Below are 21206 nucleotides of genomic sequence, written 5' to 3'. Positions count from 1 at the left end.
TATGAAGTTCCACACATCAGCCGAGGTCACCAGTCGGCAGCTAGAACAACGAACACTGCCTAGGAGATGTTCAGATAGCGGTGGGAGGGATGGATGGGTGGATGGATGGATGGATGGATGGATGGATGGATGGATGGATGGATGGATGGGTGGATGGGAGGATGGATAGATGGGTGGATGGATGGATGGATGGATGGATGGGTGGATGGATGGATGGGTGGATGGATGGGTGGGTGGATGGATGATGGGTGGATGGATGGATGGGTGGATGGGTGGATGGATGGATGGATGGATGGATGGGTGGGTGGATGGATGGATGGATGGATGGGTGGATGGATGGATGGATGGGTGGATGGGTGGATGGATGGATGGATGGATGGATGGGAGGATGGATGGGTGGATGGGTGGATGGGTGGATGGATGGATGGATGGATGGATGGATGGATGGATGGATGGATGGATGGGTGGATGGATGGATGGGTGGATGGATGGGTGGGTGGATGGATGGATGGATGGGTGGATGGGTGGATGGGTGGGTGGATGGATGGATGGATGGGTGGGTGGATGGATGAAGTAGCAGTAGCAATGGGTAGAATAGCAGTCATAATAACAAATAATCGCTTCTACTCTTTGAGTGCATGCTGTGTGCCTGTCACTATGCCGTGAATCACTTTACCTCATTTGGTCACTTGATCACCACGAGCCTATTGCGAGGGAGGAGCTGTCTCCTCCCATTGTACAGATGAGCGAACCGAGGCTTGGGGATGCTGGAAGTTAACTCGCCAGGCGAGCCAGCCTGGGAGGGGTAACGCTGAGATCCGGTTAGGGCCTTGGGTCCTGCTCCACATGGAAGACGAGGGTCCCGTCCCTCTGCGTCCCTTCTTTAAGGACTCGTGGGGGTCTTAGCACTGTCAGCAGAATCACAGCTGGGTCCTTAAGAAACTGGGAAGTTGGTGAGACTCTAGCCGAGAGTCAGAGTTAGCGGTCGTCGAATAGAAACGGTGACGGAAAAAGACTGTCCACAGACCCCACCATCGACCCCCACCCCTGTGTGATGGTGGCCATGGGGTGTCCCACCCAAGACGCGGGACGGAGTACAGGGGCCTTCCCCGAGAAGCTGAGCCACGGTGCTTTGTGGGAACCAAGTAGCTAAGTGGTTTGAGCCATTCAGATAGTTCCAAACTGAAGCTTTATTTTTTTCCTTTTCCTAAGACAAAAGCTGAAACTCCACTCAATGCTTGTTGGCAGTAGGAAGGTCACTGCCCTGGGCTTTCAAAGGCTCTAGAACATCAAGCGAGAATCTGACCGTCAGGGCAAGCCAGGAGAGAGAACGAGAGAGTGTGTGTGTGTGTGCGCGCACATGCACATGTACCCCGGACCACACTGTACTTGGCGTCTTTCTTGACACTCTGCTCCCTTCTGAGACTTGAAGGGATGGCCCCGCCCAGGTCCCTTGGCGTCTTTCTGCGTGGCTATGGCTGCCACCGGCCTTCAGAGTTTAAGCTCCCGACAGATATTAAAGAACAATTCGCTCATTACAGCCAAACAGAAAAGCATATGGAAAAAGCTCACCGCGTTCACATCTGCCGCCCGGGCTCCATCTGCTCGCGCTGGCTCGGCTTTGCCTCCAGACGTGCCAGCCTGTCAGCATGCCAGGACGTGCCCGTCCGTGCCGACCCGCCCACGCGGGCCTGGGCGCTCCCTAGGTGTTCTGGAAAGACGAGGGAATGCATGAAATGCACGAAGTCTGGCGGCGCCGAGCCCAGAACCTCGCACTCCCGGCCGGCCCCTTGCTCGCTACGTGGCCTTAGGCGGGTGGTTGGTCGTCTCTGTGCCTCGGTGACCTTGTCCCTAAGCGTCATTGCGAGGGCAAGGTGATACGATGCAGGCAGATCCCTTGCAACGGCGGCACAGAGTAAGCGCGCAGTAAATACCCGTTCTCGCTTTCAGTAAGATTGTTCATACCCCCGCCCCACACGCGCACACGCACGCGCGCGCACACACACACGCCTGGCCTGTGTCCCTCATCCCGTTTTCGACAGACTTACTCGTCCTCTCTGACATGGCTCGTTGGACATCACATACGGCAAGGCCTTCCACATTTACACCCGTGAAGACCCAGCCCCTCCGCCCCCTCCGCCCTCCATACAGAGCGCCAAGCTGGGGGCTCCCACCGCGGTGGGGGGGGGGGGCTGGTGCCCCCACGGAACCCGGCCGGCTCGGGACGTTTAAGCAGAGCCTCTCCCTCCCGCCCGAGCCAAGTCTGCCTCCAGCGAGCAAGACAGACCGAACGCTGTTATTTTAGTCTCTGGTCGCCTGTCGGGAATAATTTCTAAAAACGTTTTTCTCCTTTTCTCCCGCTTTGCTCCCCGAGGCAGCCACGTCTGTGGAGGGACCAGGACGGGACAGCTGGCGGCCCCGGGTCATTGCAGAGGGGCCGCAGTGCGGCAGCCCAGTGCTGCTCACCAGCCGGGGGGTCGGGAGGCCGCGTGAAGGCCCTAAGCAAGGCGGGTCACCTCCCTGTGCCTCAGTTTCCTCATCCGTGATATGGAAACGCTGACAGCGTGCGTCCGCTAGAGCCGCCGTGAGGCTTAGATGAGGTGGCCCTGCAAGGTCTCAGAACAGTTCCTGGTCTGTGGCCCGCCGCATGTTGGTGGCAGCCGCACTAAGGCAGGAGAGGCCACACAGAGAGCTCTGGGGTGACAACAGCCTGACCGGGAGGCTGAGCGAGCATAACCAGTCCTGGGTCCCCTGCCCCGTCCCATACTGGGAGCCTGGGAGGTGAGCCCTGTGACCTCAGGTACGACCCATAGACCAGTCGGAGCCTAGAGCGTCCATGTCATAAGGAATCTGAGGGACCAACGTGTCCCCTGTTTTGCCAAGAGGGGTATGTGGGTCCCTGTGGCACCCAAGATGATTTTTTCGGGTGCTCGGTGGAAGTTAGATATCTGTGAATCGCCCCTCTTCATGCCCCTGTAATCGTCTGTCTTCGACACCTGACACTTGGACATCGATCTCCCTGGACGACGACGATTGCGCCCGGGGCTCACGGCCTCAGGCGGGCGCCTGACCAAGCCGCGGTGCAATGACATTGTTCGCACTCCCTGTGTCCTGGCTCTAGGGAACGCAGAGGTCACCGTCTCTTTTCACTATATAAGCGGACACGTTTCCATGGTAGGCATCTAAAATGACCGAGTAACCGGGGAAAGTGCTGGAAGGTCTCCCCCTGCGCCTGCCTCCCCGTCACAGTCCTCGCCTGCTACCCCGCTGGGCGTTGTGGGCAGGCCACGGGGCGTGGCGTCCGGGCAGACCCGCAGCAGGAACTGAGGCTCTGAGAGAGCACTGAGTCCGGGGGGACTGCTCCTCTGGCGACACAGATGGGGATCACCAGGGGGGAGGGGCTTTGGAAAATCCCCCCTCCCAGGCCTCGGCCCAGAACGACTTCCATCGGCATCTCTCGGGCTGCGACCTGTGTGCCTCGGCACTTTTTTTTATTAAAGTTCCCAGGCGATTCCAGTGGCCGGCAAAGACGACAGCCAGTGGACCAAAATGGCACCCACTCTCAGCGTACCGTGTCACCTGAGGGAAGAAGACTGAGAAAAGCGGCAGCCGAGGGGAGGAGGCGGGGGCTGGAAACGCGAACGGAACGGCGAACGACCCCGGCGGACAGCGAAGGGAGGGTTTACAGCGCGACGCCGTTTAGCGAAACTTCGGAGCATGTCAAACAGCACTACGGGATGGGGCCAGATCCATATTTATCAAAGCTATAAACACGTGGATATGAAGGGAGGAAGCGACCTCTGAGAAATGGGGGTTCGGCGATGAGGGAGGCTTCCGCTCTGTCTGCGGAGTTTTATTCCTTTAAAGAAATGGAGAAAGTGTGGCGGAATCGGTGCTCGAAGGTGTGATGTTATTCTTCTGCGCTCTCAGGACGTCTCGAAATGTTTCGTGAGTAAAAACTGTATGAGAGGCTTCTTTCTGTACTTGGTCAGCATTGGTATTAGGAACTAGTTAAGACCCCCTTTCGGAAGACGATCTTTAAAACGCTAAATTTCCCCACCTCGGTTCTTCGGAGATCTGACGACTTGTCCGCCGTCCCAGGCCGCGGGCAGCCTTTCGGCTGCAGAATGATGCAGGACTTGGGGCAGGACAGAGGCGGGAGATGAACAGAGCCAGGGGACGATGGCAGCGACCCACAGGTGGGGAGAGGCCGACTCCAGGCCGGGCGCGGCCACCCAACTTTGTCCAGGCCCCGCAGGCTCCCCTTGCCCAGTCATTGTTCGCGTGCTCACTGAGCCTTGGCTACAAGGGATAATTCATGTAGAGAGGGGGAGGACGGGGAGGTCCAGCTTGACCCTCGCGATCTTCTGCGGCCATCCCGCCGGAGCCTGAGTGGCCCGGAGACGGGCGAAGCCAGACGCTGCGCAGAAGCTGACGCCCTCGGCCCGTGCTCCGCGCCGTGAAACTGCGGGCTCGCGGGGGACGCCCCCAGAGAAGCCGCCGGCCCTTTTGCTGGGCGTTTCGCCCCTGACGCGGGCAGCCCGTCACCAGCCTGGGGCTGGGAGGTACTGTCCGTGGGTGTGTGCCTGGGCTCCGCACTTGGGCGCGGTGTTTCGATCCGTGATCTGTGGCCTTGAGCAAGTGCATTTACCTCTCTGAGCCTCTGTTTATGCATCTGTCGAAAAAGAGTTCCACACACCTGCTAGGAAGGCTGGTAGCAGCTGTGACCCGCACCCCAGGCACTGCCCTGAGTGCGTCCCCAGCGACGACGGACTTAATCTTCATGCCGGTTCTGTGCGCTGGGTATGGCTGGGAAACCCGCCCTAGGCCCTCCAGCTTTTAAATGCCACAGGGTCCAGGGAGTGCTCAGGCCCCCTGACCTCTGGGTAATGCGGCCTCTGTGTAGGACTCTTAGGAGGATTCAACAGGAAAATGCCATAAAATGTTTGCCCTAGCAACAGGGCCGAAGGGTGCGTTAGGGACGGGGGGACCCTGTCGTGGAATCCTGAGCACCAGGCGTCAGCGAGGATTCTCCTGGTCTCGGCTTCGGGCGTGTGGGCACAGCAGCCGAATTTGTATTCTCTGCCTGAGGCCCAGCCACAAAGGGCAAGTTCAGTCGGCCTCGGCCCCCACTTCAAGCTCAGGGACTTCTGAGCGATGAGGCTGGGGAGGTCAGCGCACAAGCTTTGCCATCAGACAGACCTGGGTTTGACTCCGGCCCTGCCCCCTTCCTACCCGGGCGACACCGGGCGAGTCACGGAGCTTCCTCTCTGAGCCTCAGTTTACTCCTATGCCAAGCGGGGATAAGAGCATCCCCCGTGTCAAAGATAAATGTGAAGGTCAACGGAGGGGATTTCGCAAAATGTTGGCTGCACGGGAGGCTCTCCGCCGCGCCGCTGGGTCCTGACGGGCCGGGACGAAGCAGGCATGCAGGGCCTGCCTGGCTGGGGGAGCCCGCGGTGACCTCGGCACGTGGCCTGTAGTTAGCAGCCAGCGTGGGAGGCCCCGTCTTGCTGTCTCGACTCGTCTTCGGTGAAAACCTTAATGGAAATACTGCCTTAAGGGGAGTGGAGGCATCCAAGAGACTTGATGAGACCCTGGAGAGCCCCCAGAAGCTGGGTGACTCAGAGACCGCAGAGACATGTCCCATCCCGAGAGGAAGCAGCCTGTCTTCAGAGTTGCTGGCAGCTTGAACGCGGCGAAGTTAACGGCAAGAGCAACCAGTGGCCTGAACAGTCTTCCGGAACCACCTTGTGCTGGGTTCGTCTCACGGGTCGTTTGAGGATAAAGGGAGTCCTTTGTCTGCGTCCAGCCAGGCGTGGGGAGGCTGGGTGTGGCTGGTGGTCCAGGAGAGGCTCCACTGCCCGGCCCCTCGAATGAGGAACTGGTCCCATCGCGAATCGTCTACGCAGCCTGGGTGGCAGGTGTGCTTGGGGAGGTGTGTCGCTCTCCGGAACAGGAGGGGCAGGAGGAGGCAGAAGCCACCCTCTCACCTGTCACCCGAGAGTGGGACAGATTGGCCCCTTGACCTGCTTAGAGAACCCCTGGAGCCTCACTTTCCTCATCTTTCAAATGGGCGGATAAAAACATTTTACGGGTAGATGCTCAACATCACACACGATGCTCTCTGTTTTATCTTTTCGTTGAGTCGTTGTTGGCTGCTTGTTCATCTCGCAGGACTAAAATGTGAGGTTCCCCAAGAACAGGCACCCGTCAGCCTTGTTCACAGACACACCCTGCTTCCGAAGACAGTGGCTCGCACATGCTTGGCGCTCAGTAAATGTACGTGGACGAACGCGGGAAAGGTCACTGTGGACGTCTGTAGGAAATAATGTCGGGAACGGCTACCTTCTTCGAAGGCTTCACTGCATGCTGTGAATCGTGCTTTTTGGGGGGGGGGCTGGTTACGTCAGCATCCCTTCGCATCGACCCTATGAGGTGAAGATGTCATTGCACCCATTTTACATAGGCAGGGACCGAGGCTCAGCGAGGGTGACCAACTTTCCCGAGGTCACACAGGTAGCAGGTGGAGGGGCCGGGTTTCAGATGCAGAAGGGCATCTCCGGAGCGTGCCCTTGTGCTGTGACACACTCTAGCATGTCGCCGGGGGCTGCGAAGGCCCCCCGCGATCGCCCCTCGCGTCCTCCGTGCTCAGCACGGCCTCGGAAACAGACACTGGATACTTTCCGTCCTCCAGGAGGGGCCAGCGCTTTCCCCTCGAGGGGGTGGCAATGCACACAAGCGTCGGCCGTGACGGGGTTTCGCCGGCCCACCCTGAAGCTCGACAGAGACCCGCCAAGGTGTAATGAACTGTGTGACCAAGAACAGCACGTCCCAGCCCATAAACAGCAGCAGCCCGCAGACCAGGGTGCATAAATCACTTTCCGACACCTCGGGCGTGAGCACGGCCGTCGCTCGAATCCCGTGGCCCTCCGGCAAAGGTGGCCGTTCTCCGCGGCGTGCCAAGTTCCCATGTCAACAGGAAGTGCCGACGAGGCGCCTGCTTTTGCCAGGCGGAGGCCCGCGAAACGGCGGCCTCCCGGGGCACCGGGCCAACGAAAACTCGCTGGGAAGCCCCAGTCCCTGGTGGGGTGGGCCAAGGCGAACGCACGCTCGTAAAGGAGATTTAGGGGGCGACCGCGGCGTATTCATGTGTACCTCCGCATGGTAAAAAATAATTTATTGGCAGCTGGAAATATAAGTTGCCTTCCCCTTTCTCCCTCTTCCCAGCCCAAATGGCTCAAGCTTCCAGATGATACATATTGTGTGTGTGTGTGTGTGTGTGTGTGTGTGTGTGTGTTCACACGTACATATTTATTTATTTACAGTCATCTTACCTTATTTATATCGATGGCTCCCTGAGCATTTACATTGCTTCAGAGACTCTGCGGTAATGAGCTGACGAGTGTGTCATTTATTACCCAGTTGTGGCAGGGCGTGCGGGAGACCGGGAGAGGGTCCGTAACAGATGCGAAGGATGAGTTGGAGAGCTGAGCCTCTTCCATCAGCAGGAGGCCCATTTGTCTCCTCAAGTGCCCCTTTCCCAGAGGGCCTGGACGGGAAAATGTGGGGGAGGTGACGGCCCCAACAAGGACAGCTCCGAGCGCACTGAGGCAGGCGACGCAACGAAGACGTGTAGGAAAAATAAATCCCCGACAAAGAGCACGTCGGGGTTCGGAGGGTACAGAGCTGGGGTCAGTCTCAGGTAACAGAGGCGAGAAGACTTTCCTCCAAGGACCCGAGCCGTGTGAGGAGCCCGGCACCTGCTGACCCCTCCTCCTCAAAGACCGGCCAAGCACAGCGAGCGATCACCTTCTCCCAGGGTCTTCACTGGCGGCGCGGTCACCCACTACGGACTGTTTTGGAAACACATGGGGCACCCCGCAAAGGCTAGCAGGTTTTTTTTTTTTAATTTATTTTTCAGTTAGAGTCAGCATACGAGATTGCGTTAATTTCAGGCACACGGCACAGTGATTAGGCATTTATACGCCTTCCAGTAAAATGATCACCTATGACTGTATCATAACTACCGATTTGTACGTCTTCGTCCCTCCCCCTTGTTCACCCGGCCCCCCAACCTTTCTCCTCCCACCTGACACCCATCAGTTTCCTCTCTTACATCCATGAATTTGTTTCCGTTTTGTTCGTTTATGATTATCGTTTTTTGATTCCACATGTAAGTGAAGTCGGACGGCATTTGTCTCTCTCTGTCCGACTTATTTCACTTAGCAGAAAGCCCTCTAGGTCCATCCGCGTTGTCACAAACGACAAGAATTCATTCTTTCTGTGGCTGAGTAAGATTCCACTGTATATGCATACCACCTCTTCTCTATCCGGTTGTCTATTGATGGATACTTAGGCTGCTTCCGTATCTTGACTATTATAACTGAGGCTGCAGTGGACATCGGGGCGCATGTATCTTTTTGAATTCATGTTTTGGATTTCTTCAGATAAACATCCAGCAGTGGAATTGCTGGGTCATAGGGTGGTTCTATGTTTAATTTTTCGAGAAATCTCCATACTGTCTTACATAGTGGCCGCACCAATCTGTAGTACCCCCAACAGTGCATGAGGGTTCCCTTTTCTCCACATCCTCGCCAGCACGTGTTGTTTGCCGATTTATTGATAATAGTGCAAGTGCTAGTCGTTAACAGCCCGTGCAAGGAGCGTGCCAGTTTTGTAGCTGTGCTGTGTGATTCTGGGCATGTTCCTTAACCTCTCTGTGCCTCCATAGTTTCATCTGTAAAATGTGGAGAGTAATAGCACCTACTCAGTAAAGTCGTCCCTGGATTTTCCCCTCAGCTTTATCGAGGTCTAATCGACAAATAAAACTGAAATATATTCAAGTGTATCATGTGAAGATTCGATATACATAAACACAGTGAAAACACTTCCTCCATTGATCAATGCTTTGTTCTGGGATTTTTAAAGCTGATCTTTATCAAGTATTTGGCACCGTTCTTAGAATAAATGCTTGATAAGCGTTAGCCACGGCGGTTGTTATTACTAAGCTTGAGTTTTGCTGTTCTCTCCTTCCTTTGGCTCTTTCGTCTGCCTCATAAACATACTCTTCCTTCTCAAGATTGGGCAGGAGAACTGCTTTCTCTGTGAAAGCCCCCCCTACTTCCCCTGAACCCCCAACCAGCTTCCGATGCTCGAAGAAACCCATGACACAGGGCCATCTCCACAGCCCGCTGTTCACTTCCGGTCCTTCACGGAAGTTTATGTACACGCAACCCCCCTCCCTCTCCGATGTCTGATCTCCACCGACAGCAGGAAGCATGTCTTACTCCACCTGCCTCTCCTCTGCCTCTGCCCTGCCCAGCAGGGAGCAGGCACCCAGTTAAAGTTTATAGAATGAAGCAACCAGTACTTCTTAGCCCTACCAGACCCGGCCCCTTCTTAATGCAACAAATCTCTAAAAAATACTCCTTCTATCTATCCGGAAATGAAATCTACATTTATTATCACCTACTCGACTCGCAACTCTAAAATAGATCAATCTATACTGCCCTCATAATGATATGAGGAATATAGGAAAGTAATTTATAATCAAAGAAATGTAGATCGCATTCCTTAAATGATCAGACACAGCAAGACTAGGTCAGCGCTTCCCTGACCTGATGGGCAGGTGAGCCACCTGGAGATCTTGTGAAAATGCAGATTCTGACTCATTGGGTCCAGCAGGCGCCTGAGACCCTGCATTTTAACAAAGTCCCAGGGGATAACGGTGGGCCACAGTTGGAATACCCAGGGCCAGAAGGCACCTGGGAGTTTAGCTATGCCAAATTGCAGGAGTTCGGTGGTCACGGAGCAGGTGGACAACAGGTATGTTCATTGGCAACTTAAAACCACAGCTTGTGCAGACGTTGATGATGTCGTTTTCTGAAATTGCGGTAAAACTCTCTGAATGATGTAAAAATCTCCCCTGGCATTTAATGGTAGTGGCTTTCCTAGAAAATTCAGCTACGCCGAAATCATTCCAGAAGTTCTCTGTGTCGTTTAAATTTGAGTTTGGCTCCCAGCCCTGATAATTAAACGTGACCTGCTCATCCATGCGACATCTTAGGGACCCTCAGAGGTCCTGCGGGGTGCAGGACAGTCCCTCACTGCTTAGCAATATGCATTGCTAGGGATCTGGTGTCCCCCACTTACTAGCTGCCAAGAGTGTCCCCCAGTCCTCATGGCAACCAGAAATGACACCCCACGCCTTCAGAACATGCCATGTGAGGCAGTCCCGCTTTCTTCAAAGTCCGAAAATAGAAAGGATTTGCTAAGGGTTCTGAGGCCTTCGAAGCTGAGGATCCTGGGTCCTTAGCTTCATGCATTCTCACGCCTCCCAGGCTCCCGGCGTGCGGGCGGGTCAGGGGACACGGGCCAGGCCGGAAGTGAGCTGTGATGACCCGCAGAGCAGATGCCCCTCTCGTTACCACTGGGCCACTGCTCGGCCCCAGACGACCGTCACACATGGGGCTCCAAGCCCAGGGTTGTCAGGTCCCCCTGCTGTTTCAAGAGGGGGCAGCGATCTCGATTTTTCGATAAGAATCTCCAGATTTTGAAGCGTTGCCTAGGATTAAAAACCAAGCAAACGAAAACACTCTACGGAGCAAAGCAAATATCTGTGCCCATGATGGGACCGTTGGGCCCCATCGCGACCTCTGGTTTAAGCTCAGGAGTGTGCCATCAGCTCGGGGGCTCTTCCCTGCCCAAATGAAAGCTCCTCCTCACCTCTGGGTCACCCCCTTTCCAGCTGGGGACCCCAACCGTCCTTCCGTTTTCCCCGTGCAGTTACTGCCCCTCCCCTGGCCACCTCCTTCCTCCCCAGCTCAGCCTTCCTGTCCTGACTGCGTTGGCTGGTCCCCAGGGGCTGTGGTTTCTGGGTGGGAACAGGCTTTGAACGGCCGAGTCTGCCCAGACTCGATTGCCTCTAGAGCCATGGTTCTCAGCCAAGGGTGATATTTGCCACCCAGGGGACATTTAGCATTGTCTAAAGACATTTTCGATTGTCGCAGGAGTGTTCTATCTAACGGGTAGTGGTCGCGGATGCTGCTGAACACCCTACGATGCACAGGACGGCCTCCACGACCGTGTTAGCCGGCCCAAGACGTCACGCGTGGCGTAGTTGAGAAACTCTGTCTTAGGGGTATCCAGAAGGCTTTGCTACGGAAGCGAGATGAGTCGTTCATTGTGACTGGCACCGCCCCCTTTGCCCGGTGGGCTGGGAGGAGCCCACGCGTCAAGGCCCGCGTTGGGCTCTGAGCCCACATCCACGGGATTCCCATGCGTATGCCCCCCAGGACGTGGCATTCGGGGGCTGAGGTCCAGGCCACGCGGCCTCGGGCAGAGGTAAACAACGCCCCCGTAAGGACAGATCTTCATGAGTAAAACACTATCGCGACAAGGAAGAGCCCAGCACGGGCCGGGCTCCGCTGCGGCTTGCACAGAGGTGGCAGGGCTTTGCAAAGGGGGCCCGAAGGGATTACGAGGGCAAAGGCGGAGGCTCCACGGAGCCAGGTGAGGGGACAGGGCAAGAAGCAGGAAGGGGAGTCGGCCGTGTCGGAGCCGTCCGGGTTCGCTAAATTGCACTTACGCATGTTGGACACCTCCCCTCCCATGGGAGGCTGGGACGCACGGCCCCTAACTTAGGATCTGGCTGAAACAAACTGAATTCTTTGGGCAGCCTTGAGTTTTCTCTGGCAGGAGGTTCAAAGGGGATGCTGGAGTCAGTCCTCCTAGGGATGTGGCCTGGAGCTGTCGGAAACGATGTTCGTGCTTGCTCGTCTTTGGAGGCCAAGGTTGAGGCGTGGTCGGGAAGGAGCTCAGAGGGGTCCGGGTGGAGTTTGAACAAAGGGCACATCTTCGTCAGCAGGTCACTCACTCCCTGCAGGCCGGTTCGGGGCGTCAGGGGCTCTAGGTTCCTGCCGCCTCTCTCTCTGTAAAAGTGTTTATCGGCACCCCGATTCCACCTGACCGAGATTCTATCTTGTGTGTCTTTATTATGTGCGCCAGTAAAATGTAAATCCACAGGCGTGGCATAGAGAGAAATACCCAGCCCGAAAGGGTCTTAAACTTTTTTTTTCCCTTAATAAGTAGATGTTAGTATTACAAGTACGTATTATGTCAACAGTTCTCAAACTTAATTGGTCTCGGGGGGCCCATTGTACTTTCAGGCGTTATCACAGACATTTTGTTTATCATGTAGGTTATACCTATCAATTATTTCTATTTATTGGAATTTAAACTAAGGCAGTCTTAAAGCGTTTATTAACATACTTAAAATAACAATAACAACATCTTAAGTAAAGATTTTTAATGGAAATATGATTTTTTACGACAAAAGGGAGGCATCGCTTTGCACTTTTGCAAATCTCTGTGATATCCGGCTTAATACAAGACAGCCGGGTCCCCCCATTTGCTTCTGCTATCAACCCATTGCCATTTCGCACATCACGCAGCCTCTGGAAAGCTCCACCGTGTGCTCGTCAGAGAATGGGAGAGGAACGGAGAATGACGTCTCCACATGATGATGAAAACAGTTTGACCCTGAAGGCCCCCCGAAAGCGTCCCCAGACCACGCTTTGAGAAGCATCCCCACGAGACCGCCGTTCCAAGCGTGAATCCTGTGCTAACCAGTCACAGCGAACATTTCCTCAGTTCTGGGCATTACGCTAAGCGCTCGACATGCAGTAACTCTTTTAAAAGCTCCGTCACGTAGGGCCTGGTTATCATGCCCGTCTTACAGAGAGGTAAACTGAGGCTCGCTGAGTCAGGCGCTGTGCCCGGGCCCACGCCGTTCGCGAAGGGGCAGAGGCCAGACGGGAACGCACCGCACCTCGCCACCCTGCCTTCCCCGAAGACTGGAGTCTGCCCGCCAAGTGACCAGACGCCCGCAGAGAGAGTCACGTGAGCGCGAAGCGTCACCGGGCCCCGTGCGAAGGGCTCCCTTGCGAACTGGAATGAAAGACGCGGCGTGTAATTCCACCTGCCCTGTGCCTCGATCTCCTTTACCCCCTTTCTCGTAACCGAGAAAAACGGACGCTCTTGAGAAGGGACACTCCCTGCCTTCCTCTCGGGGGGTTGGGGGTGGAGGAGGCTGGCTTCCAGGCTGGCTCTGTCCTTCCGGCTGCCTCCTTCCACGCCCCGTGCCATGCTTCCCGCTCGCATAAATAAATGTGCTCATTCGCGCCGGGCTCATTACTCGGGGTTCCGAGGAAGGCAGGGCCGGCCGGCGCCCTGTGCGGCCGTGGGTCCCTACACGCTGGCCAGCCTGGCCGCGTGGCGTGCATGTGAATGAGCCAGCCGTGGGGCTCCCGTCCCGTCTGTTTGCGTTGGCAGCCTGGCTGATTGCACGCCCTAATTGGGCGCAACCATGCACACTGCACCTCCACCATTCACCCGCCCTGGCACTGAGGTCCCTGGGGGAGCAGGTGCAGGCTTCGCCCCCCCAGGGTCCTTCCCTCTGGTCTCGGTCACCTTGGTGATTGGAATGAAGCCTGGGACACTGAGTTCAACGGCAGACGGCCACTCAGCTGGCCGTGCGTCCACGTCACACAGAGGGACGCCATCAGCCGGTCGTGATGAGTGAGGGTGGGTCAGGTGACCTCGTGTCTGAGCGGCGTGGCCAGCCAGGGTGTCCGTGGGGCACCGTCTCTGCTCCTGACAGCGGCTGAGGGGGGCAAGGCATTGGCAGGCATGGCTGCCGGACCCCAGCTGCCCGGGTTCAAATCCTGGCTCCTCCCCTTCCAAGATCTAGATTGAGACTCGTCACTTCCCTGAACCTCAGCACACCCTGGCGGAAAGTGGGGAGCAAAGCACAGCACGTCCTTCGCAGGGCCATCAGCCGGGTTAAATGAACAAGGACGTGCGGGCGGCTTGGGACGGAGCTCGGGACATCGAGGCGCCGTACGGCACGGGGGCTCCCCGAGAGACGCGTGTTTCCCAAACACCGCATCCGTGGCAGACGCTGTCCTGTGCTTCGCAGACTCTCTCAGTGCCTGGGTGGGGCCGCCAGCCTCAGACCTCGGTGACCGACGAGGACATCGAGGCGCAGGGAGCTGAAACGGTCCGTGCCCGACCCAGGAGCTGCCGCAGAGAATGACCGAAGGCTAAGGCAGGGAGACTCCAGATGCCCTCGGGGGCGTCCATCTGCACCCCCTCGGTCTCCCATCTCTCAACGTCCATCAGATTATTTCTCAGTGAGCGGAAATGGCGGAACTTTGTTAGTCCATCATTTCAATTGGTGACCGATTCAGAGAACGTCTAGCCACACACCCGTCACTTTACAGAGAACACTGGACAGTCGCTCAAGCAAGACAAGTCCCCAGTCCAGTGTTCTTTCTACACAAAAGTAAGAGGAAAGGTTTATCGATGAGCGGATCGCTTAGAACACACAGCCGCCCACCTCCGCCCATTCATAAAACAGGACCAAGGGGCTCAGACTCAACCGATCGAGCAAGTACAGGGGCTTCCTGGTGTCCGAGCTTCAGAGAACCAGGGAAAGACGCAGGTTCCTGCCAAACAGCAGCCCGGGTCACGCAACCTGCCTCTCGGAGCCATATTGTGTTTAGCATATTTCTACCTGATTGAAATTGGCTCTAAACACGCCCAAGGTTGAATGAATGGGAGCGGAGGACGTTGTTGCATTTAATTATGTCCTCGGAATAAAAATGGGTCCTAGCGGCAGCTCAGAAGTAAGGCGATGGCAGAACAATTAGAGTTTCGAAGCTCTCACACAAACGTTTGAAGGTGCAATCATTGTAATAAGTGCATTAAAATAAAATAAGTCAAAGGGTTGCGTTTGCATAAACAACCCAAGGTGAGAGCGTTGCACTAGTTAAGAATAATGGAGATACAGCCAGTCGATCATAATGAAGAAATAATAACTCATCTGTCCTCCGGGCAAAGACCCGTCGGGGGTGAGGCGGTTGAGGCTCAGTGTTCACTGGTAGTGAACCCGGTCTGGGCTTGCTGCTCATTCGTCCTCCTGCGCTGGGCAGTGGGGATGCTCAGCAAGTTTTCCGTATATTCACTCTCACCAGAGCGCCCAGAAGGGAAGTGGTACCCTCCGCATCGTCCAGGGGAGGAGTCAGAGGCGTGAAGAGTTTGAGTCGCTTCATTTCTGGCAGTGCAACCTTGGCCGAAGCATTTAACTTCTCTGTGCCTTTGTCTGCTCCTCTTCCTTAGGGCCTGCTGAGTCCTTGTGGAGAGGACTCGGGGGTTAGGGGTGTGACCAGCCGGAGCGTGAGGGCCCCCGGGGGCTGAGGAGACGATGATTACTTCCCAGAGTTGGATTTTATAGGGAAAGGAACCTGGGTTTGGGTTTCTGGATCTTGGCTGTCCAGGAAGAGGAGAGAAAAGCCAACACCTGTTTGTCCCTCGGCAGACAGGCGAAGAGCTACGGGGAAGGTGAGGTGACCTCTCGTGTCCATCAAGGGATGGAGGGAGGGATAAAGAAAAGGTGTTCTAGCTATTCAACGGGGATCATTCAGCACCCCCAAAAGAAGGAAACCCTGCCGCTCACGACACCGTGGAGGAAGCTCAAGGACCCTGTGCTGAGTGAAATAAGCCAGTTACACACAGGAGGGCGCAGAGTGCGGGATCCCACTTAGACGAGGCATCTAAAATAGTCAGATTCACAGAAGCAGAAAGGGGCATGGTGGTCGCCAGGGGCTGGGGGACAGGGAAGCGGGGAGTCTTAGCTGTTCGAGGTGAGTACATTCCAGACGCGTCTTCTGGCCGACACGGTGCCCGTAGAGAGAGCGATGCCCGTGCCGAGCACTTAGAACCGCGTCGAGGGTCGATCTCGCGTTAAGGGTTCTTACCACGATAAAGCGAACGTTTTTAAAAAGAGGGGAAGGGGTGGAGAGCTCGTCCGCTACGACAGAAGGCGACTCAGGGTGACCGACAGGCGTTCTCAGGTCTCTGAGGGAGTGGCGGATGAGTGACGCCGGCCTCTCCCCGGCGGGGCCTCTCTCCAGCTCGCGTCTGTGACGGAATAATTCCCTTCCCTCTTACGCTGGCTGGCATCTTCCCATGTGCTGAGGCAGCCGAGCCGTCGGGTCTGGGGCCAGGCGGGAGGCCGCAGGGCCTCTCCGAGCCAGAGCCAGGCATCCTCCTCACGGGGGCCACTCCGAGCAGACGAGGGTCGCATAAATTGAGAGCCGCAGTGGCATTGCTGGTGACCCCAGGCCCCGACGTCACAAATTAACCCGAGGAACTGGCCATTCTCCGAGGTTTTACGGAGGGTCTCTGCTGGGGGAAGGCGGGGGGCAGATTCCAACCCTCAGTCGATGAGGAGAGAGAACGGCCCAAGAGCAATGCTTGGGGTGTCTGTCGAGGGCGGAGGTGATTCTGCCTCCCGTCTGCCCTCCCGCTAACTTCCAGAAAGCGGGCTGAGGGACAGGATTTAAACTCATGTTCTCGGACAGTGGGAGTCGGTCGCTCAGGGACGCAGGGCCTCCACCGTCGGGGGTGTGGCTGGGTACTCTGGGGGACAGGGGGAAGTGGCAGATTGTCCTGGCTCCGGTCACGTGTCTCTCGGCTGCAGCAGGTTGCTTAGCTGAGCCTAATTTTCAGGGGGACAGGAAGCCTGGTGCTCTCTTGTGTCTAGAAGGGAGAGAAATGGAATATTAGCCAAGTACTTTATTCGCTGCCATCCCCCCCGATATCCAGCTCCATCCCAACCTAGGCTAACCTGAGCAAACGGGGAGACCCCATCCACCCTGCCCCCTCAGAGAGAAGGGGGAGCTAAACGCTCCTTGGTTCACCTCTCAGCCGAAGGGAAGAGGCACCGGACGACAGCTCGCGAGAGCGGGTCACGCCGCGGGTGGCGTCTGGCTCACGGGACGTGCTCGGAACATACGCGAGAGGGTTCTTCACGGGCTTCTGGTCGGAAAGAAGGGGAAGAGGAACATCCTTGGGTTTTGAGGTCAGAGGCATGGCACCAAACCGAGGGCGTTTCTTCGAAGTCTGTGGGAGGAGGTCAGGAACGCCGGGACCAGGTGCGTCAGGCTGGAAGGTCCCCCGTCACCCACCAAGACATGACAACAGCCCCGGCGTCTGACCGGCGGCCGCTCTGCGACCCAGCCCTCCCTTCTCGGCGTCTCTTTGTTTCCTTCTTCCGACCCCGTCGCCTCCCAGCTCCTGCCACCCCAAGCTCCTGGTGCTTCCTGGTCCCTACTTCCTGCCCTCTCTCCCCCTCTGTGTGATTCCCTGTCCCCCCAGTGGGTTTTAAGATGGCACTTTGCAGGTGACTTACCTATCCCGGATGGGAGTGGATGGGAGGGGAGCCAGACCTTGCAGTCCAGGGGCAGGCTGCAGTGCCTAAGGGGACAGGGTGACGGGCGTCTGAATGTCTCCGTGGCTTCTTGGAAGCGGGCAGTGGACTGGTACCCCCATCGTGAATGAGCTCCGTGGTTTGTCTGCTTTGAATCCCAGCTCCTCCGCCAACTAGCCGGGTTACCTTGGGCGAGTCGCTAGTTAACTGATGCCGGTCCCCTCGCCTGTAAAATGAGAATTATAGGAATATTCAACTTACAGAGTGGCCTTGAGGGGTCTTAGCGTCAGCTCTCATTCCTAACGGCCTCCCCCGAATCAGAGAAATCAGTGCTTGATGCCAGCGAGGGCAGGACAAAGGCCACATGTAGCTTCTTCTCCAGACCACGGCTGAACTACTGGAGACAAAGCCAGCTCCACCAAGCTCGGGGAAGGGCCGTCTTCTAACCTCAGTCTCCTGGAGAGCTGGGGCCTGCACACTTTTTCTTCGAGGGCCAAAAAGCCATCTTTTAGGCTTTGCAGGCCAGAAGCCTCTGCTGCAGCCGCGCGAAAGCATCCTTAGATAACACGTAAATGAACAGGCAGAGCCAGGTTTCAATAAAACTTTATTTACAAAAACAGGCGGCAGGCGGGATCTGACCCGCCGAGCATCAGCCTCTCCCGGGCAGCAGCGAGGTCTCTGCTGTCCCGTGCCCGCCACTCTCTTCCTCGGGAGCCCAGTGTAGGCGCATTCAGGAAAACTAACGAGGAGGTCATCCCCCAGAATTTCTGCTCATGGCCATGTGTTTCTGTAGCAATGGTTCATGGATCCTTCTCTGTGGCTTCAGAGGCTGTCCCCTGAAGGGCTGCACTTGGGAAAGTGGATCCTCTTTCAGGTCGAGGCCTTGGTAATGGGCAATTGGCAGAAGCTACGTGTTTTAGAAATGATGGGGGAGGCCGATTTGGGGCGCCAGCCTCCCGGAAAGACCCACAGCATGACTTGTGGTCTGTCTCTCGACCTCCCCTTCCCCAGGTGGCTTAATCAGTTCTGCTCCAGGCATAAACGCCAAGTCAAAGCTCTAACACAGGAGTGTCACAAGTTGGCGTCTGCCCCGGGATTCATCGTCAGGGTCACCTGTAAAGAGTCTGTTCCCCTCAAAATATCCAGTGATGTCCCTCCCTCAGAACTGACTGCGGCTCGGTCTGATTTCTCTTATGGGCACAGGTCTATGAATCGGTCCTAAAGGCAGTGGCATGTGTATAACATCCTACCCGTATTTTCTCCCTTTATAACGTTGCTGTGGCAATTGCCAGCCCTTAAATCAACCATCGCGGCACCCTTCGCTGAAATCTGAACAGGAGGCTGGGACCTAATGCCCGCAATCCAGGGGCGGAGACATTGAAGGGAACGGGCTTGAAAGGGAGGCACGGTTAATAATAACACGCGCAGAGAATCATAACCGCAGCACCTCGGTGCCTGCCACGGCCCAGTTTCTCGCTGGAACATCTCGCGTTTCCAGACAGTGAAGCCGAGACGCGTCCAGAGGGAAAAGTCTCGGCTGAAATGGAGCTCGTAGCAAAGGCGGGGCCCGAGGGCAGGGCTCAGACCGCCAGACCTCGGCGCCCCGCCGCCCCAAGGGCCAACCTGCCTGGCGCGATGGCTCGGTTAACATTCCACCCCTTTGCTTCTTTCCCGTCTTCTGCAGGATGGCTACTTCTCTCACCGGCCGAAAGAGAAAGTGCGGACGGACAGCAACAATGAGAACTCGGTCCCCAAGGACTTCGAGAATGTGGACAACAGCAACTTTGCTCCCAGGACCCAGAAGCAGAAGCACCAGCCCGAGTCGGCCAAGAAGCCGCCGAGCCGGCAGAAGGAGCTCTTGAAAAGGAAGCTGGAGCAGGAGAAGGGGAAGGGGCGCTCTCTCGGGGACAGAGGGGCCCGCGAGGCGCTGCCTGCCGGCGACAGAGCGCCAGTGAACAGCAGCCGCGGCCAGGAGCCCCCCGGACAGCCCCACGCCAGGAAGAGCGGGGGCGGCTCCCCCGAGGTCAAGTACGACCAGCCCCTCAAGTGCGACATCTCGGGCAAGGAGGCCGTCTCTGCCCTGTCCCGCTCCAAGTCCAAGCGCTGCCGCCAGGAGATCGGGGAGACCTACTGCCGCCACAAGCTCGGGCTGCTGATGCCGGAGAAGGTGACCCGCTTCTGCCCGCTGGAAGGTAGGCGCCAGCCCCGCCCCCCCCCCCCCCCCGCAGCCGGGGGAGGGGGCTGCTCTCCAGTGAGGAGGCGAGGGGACTGTGTCAATGTGGTCTGTGTTTTCTGGTCTCAGCAGAATGTCGGGATTAGGCCTGACGTGAATGTTAGTGTGATTGACTATGACTCAGAAGGTTTTCTAAGGGGCTGCATTGACTTTGGACGTTCCGAAAAACAACCGTCCCATTTCCCTCCAACTAAAATTAAGTCCTCCCTTCCTCCCTCCTTCCCTGCCTCTCTCTCCCCGCTGCCTGCCCTGTGCCGGACACTCTTCTTCTGTGTGCCGGTGACCGGTGACAGACCAGCCCTCTTCCTGCGAGGCAGGGAGAGATCAGGGCTGTAACAGAGACCAGAGGTGCTGTGATCTCCTCGGTATCGAGACAGAAGGTCAGAGAATGACAGGAGCCGGCCCGGGCGGCGGGGCAGGGAGCCGGGGCCTTTCGGTCCCCTGACACCGGCGAGGAAGACTTCGCCTGGTCCCCCTTACTCTGAGCAGCTCCTGGGCCCCTGCGTCTCCGTTGATGCAGAGGGAAGTGCGTGATGGGAATGGCCCCCCAAGAAAAAGCCAACAAGAAAGACCCCCTCCTAGAGAAACCTTGGTTCTCTGTGTTTGCTGGACGGCTAAGAATGAGAGGCCCGGGCGGGGGGCGGGGGGATGGGGGGTGAAGAGACTTATCCAAGGTCACCCAATTCATTCGAGGCTGAACTTGAGCGAAACACAGGCCTCCTCATTTCACACAGGACGGTCTCTGTTGACCACTGGTCACAGAAGGGAGGACGTGGAGGGAGCAGCCCCGTGTGCTAAGTGCACAGAGAGCCCTAGAGGCATCTATGGCGAGCACCCCCAGCGGGGCCTCCTGGTGTGGGGACCTTGTAGAGGCAACGTCACGTCTTTACCCACGTTCATCTGCATTTTTTAAGTGCTCAGTAAGTTTTCGGTACAGAATACTTTCTCTCTTTTAAACAGAAAGGCTTCACGAGAAAAGGATCATTTCTCCCTTGCATTTTAACCCTCATCGAAGCCGGCCGAGGGTTTCCCATCTTTTTTCTCGATGGGACTTGGCAGGTGGAGTGTAGAAATAAGTAAATGGAGGGAGACGTGTCCGACACGTTTTGGGAACCAGCGCGGGGCCTGGCAGAGAAGCGTCGGAGGCCTGAGCCGAGTGCCCTTCTGTGGGCGTGATTCTGGGCCCTCACCGTGTACCAAAGGTCGACACGCTTTTTCTACCAAGGGCCAAAGGGTAAATCCCTGAGGCCCCGCGGGCTGTGTCACGGCTGCTCTGCTCTGCCCGTGTGACACGTGAGCAGCCCTAGACCGCGCACACGCCAGCGCGCTTGGTCATGGCCCAGTTACACTCCGCCTACAAAGACGAGGTCCGGCCCGCGGGCCGCCGATGGCTCACCCCACGCCCGCCGCCGGGTACCGATCCTGTGTCCACTAGGGCCTCCCCTCCACCCGCAGCCCGTTATCCACGCCTTTGTCCCCCGAGGTTTTAGTCACCCTCCGTCAACTGCGCATCTGAAAATACGAAATGGAACGTTCCGGAAGCGCCCGAGGCGCGAGCGTTAAACTGCGCTCCGTGCGGAGCAGCGTGGTGAGCTCTCCCGCCCTTCCCTCTCCACCCCTCCTGGGGGCGCGAGTCCTCCCTGTGCCCCGGGTCCCCAGGCCGCAGACGGTCGCTCCCCGCCTGCCGGTCGCTGAGTA

General features: G+C 56.9%; 1 protein-coding gene across 2 annotated transcripts in view; it reads left to right on the top strand.

The window, feature by feature from the left end:
* XYLT1 (xylosyltransferase 1) overlaps positions 1-21206 on the top strand; it is a 258893-nt gene that overhangs the window by 130262 nt on the left and 107425 nt on the right. Inside the window, exons 1-2 of one of the 2 annotated variants that reach the window (XM_036226082.1) lie at positions 600-11346; positions 18960-19467. In XM_036226082.1, the coding sequence (XP_036081975.1) occupies positions 11281-11346; positions 18960-19467 (574 nt within the window). In that variant the 5' untranslated portion in view covers positions 600-11280. Of the gene's footprint in view, positions 1-599; positions 11347-18959; positions 19468-21206 lie in introns of those variants that run through there. The other variant, XM_016156891.2, reaches the window with a different exon arrangement.

This window comes from Rousettus aegyptiacus, unplaced genomic scaffold (genome assembly GCF_014176215.1).
Source record: "Rousettus aegyptiacus isolate mRouAeg1 unplaced genomic scaffold, mRouAeg1.p scaffold_m13_p_8, whole genome shotgun sequence".
Classification (NCBI taxonomy): Eukaryota; Metazoa; Chordata; class Mammalia; order Chiroptera; family Pteropodidae; genus Rousettus; species Rousettus aegyptiacus.
Note: the sequence above shows the minus strand (reverse complement) of the source record. Positions and strands in the feature narration are given on the sequence as shown.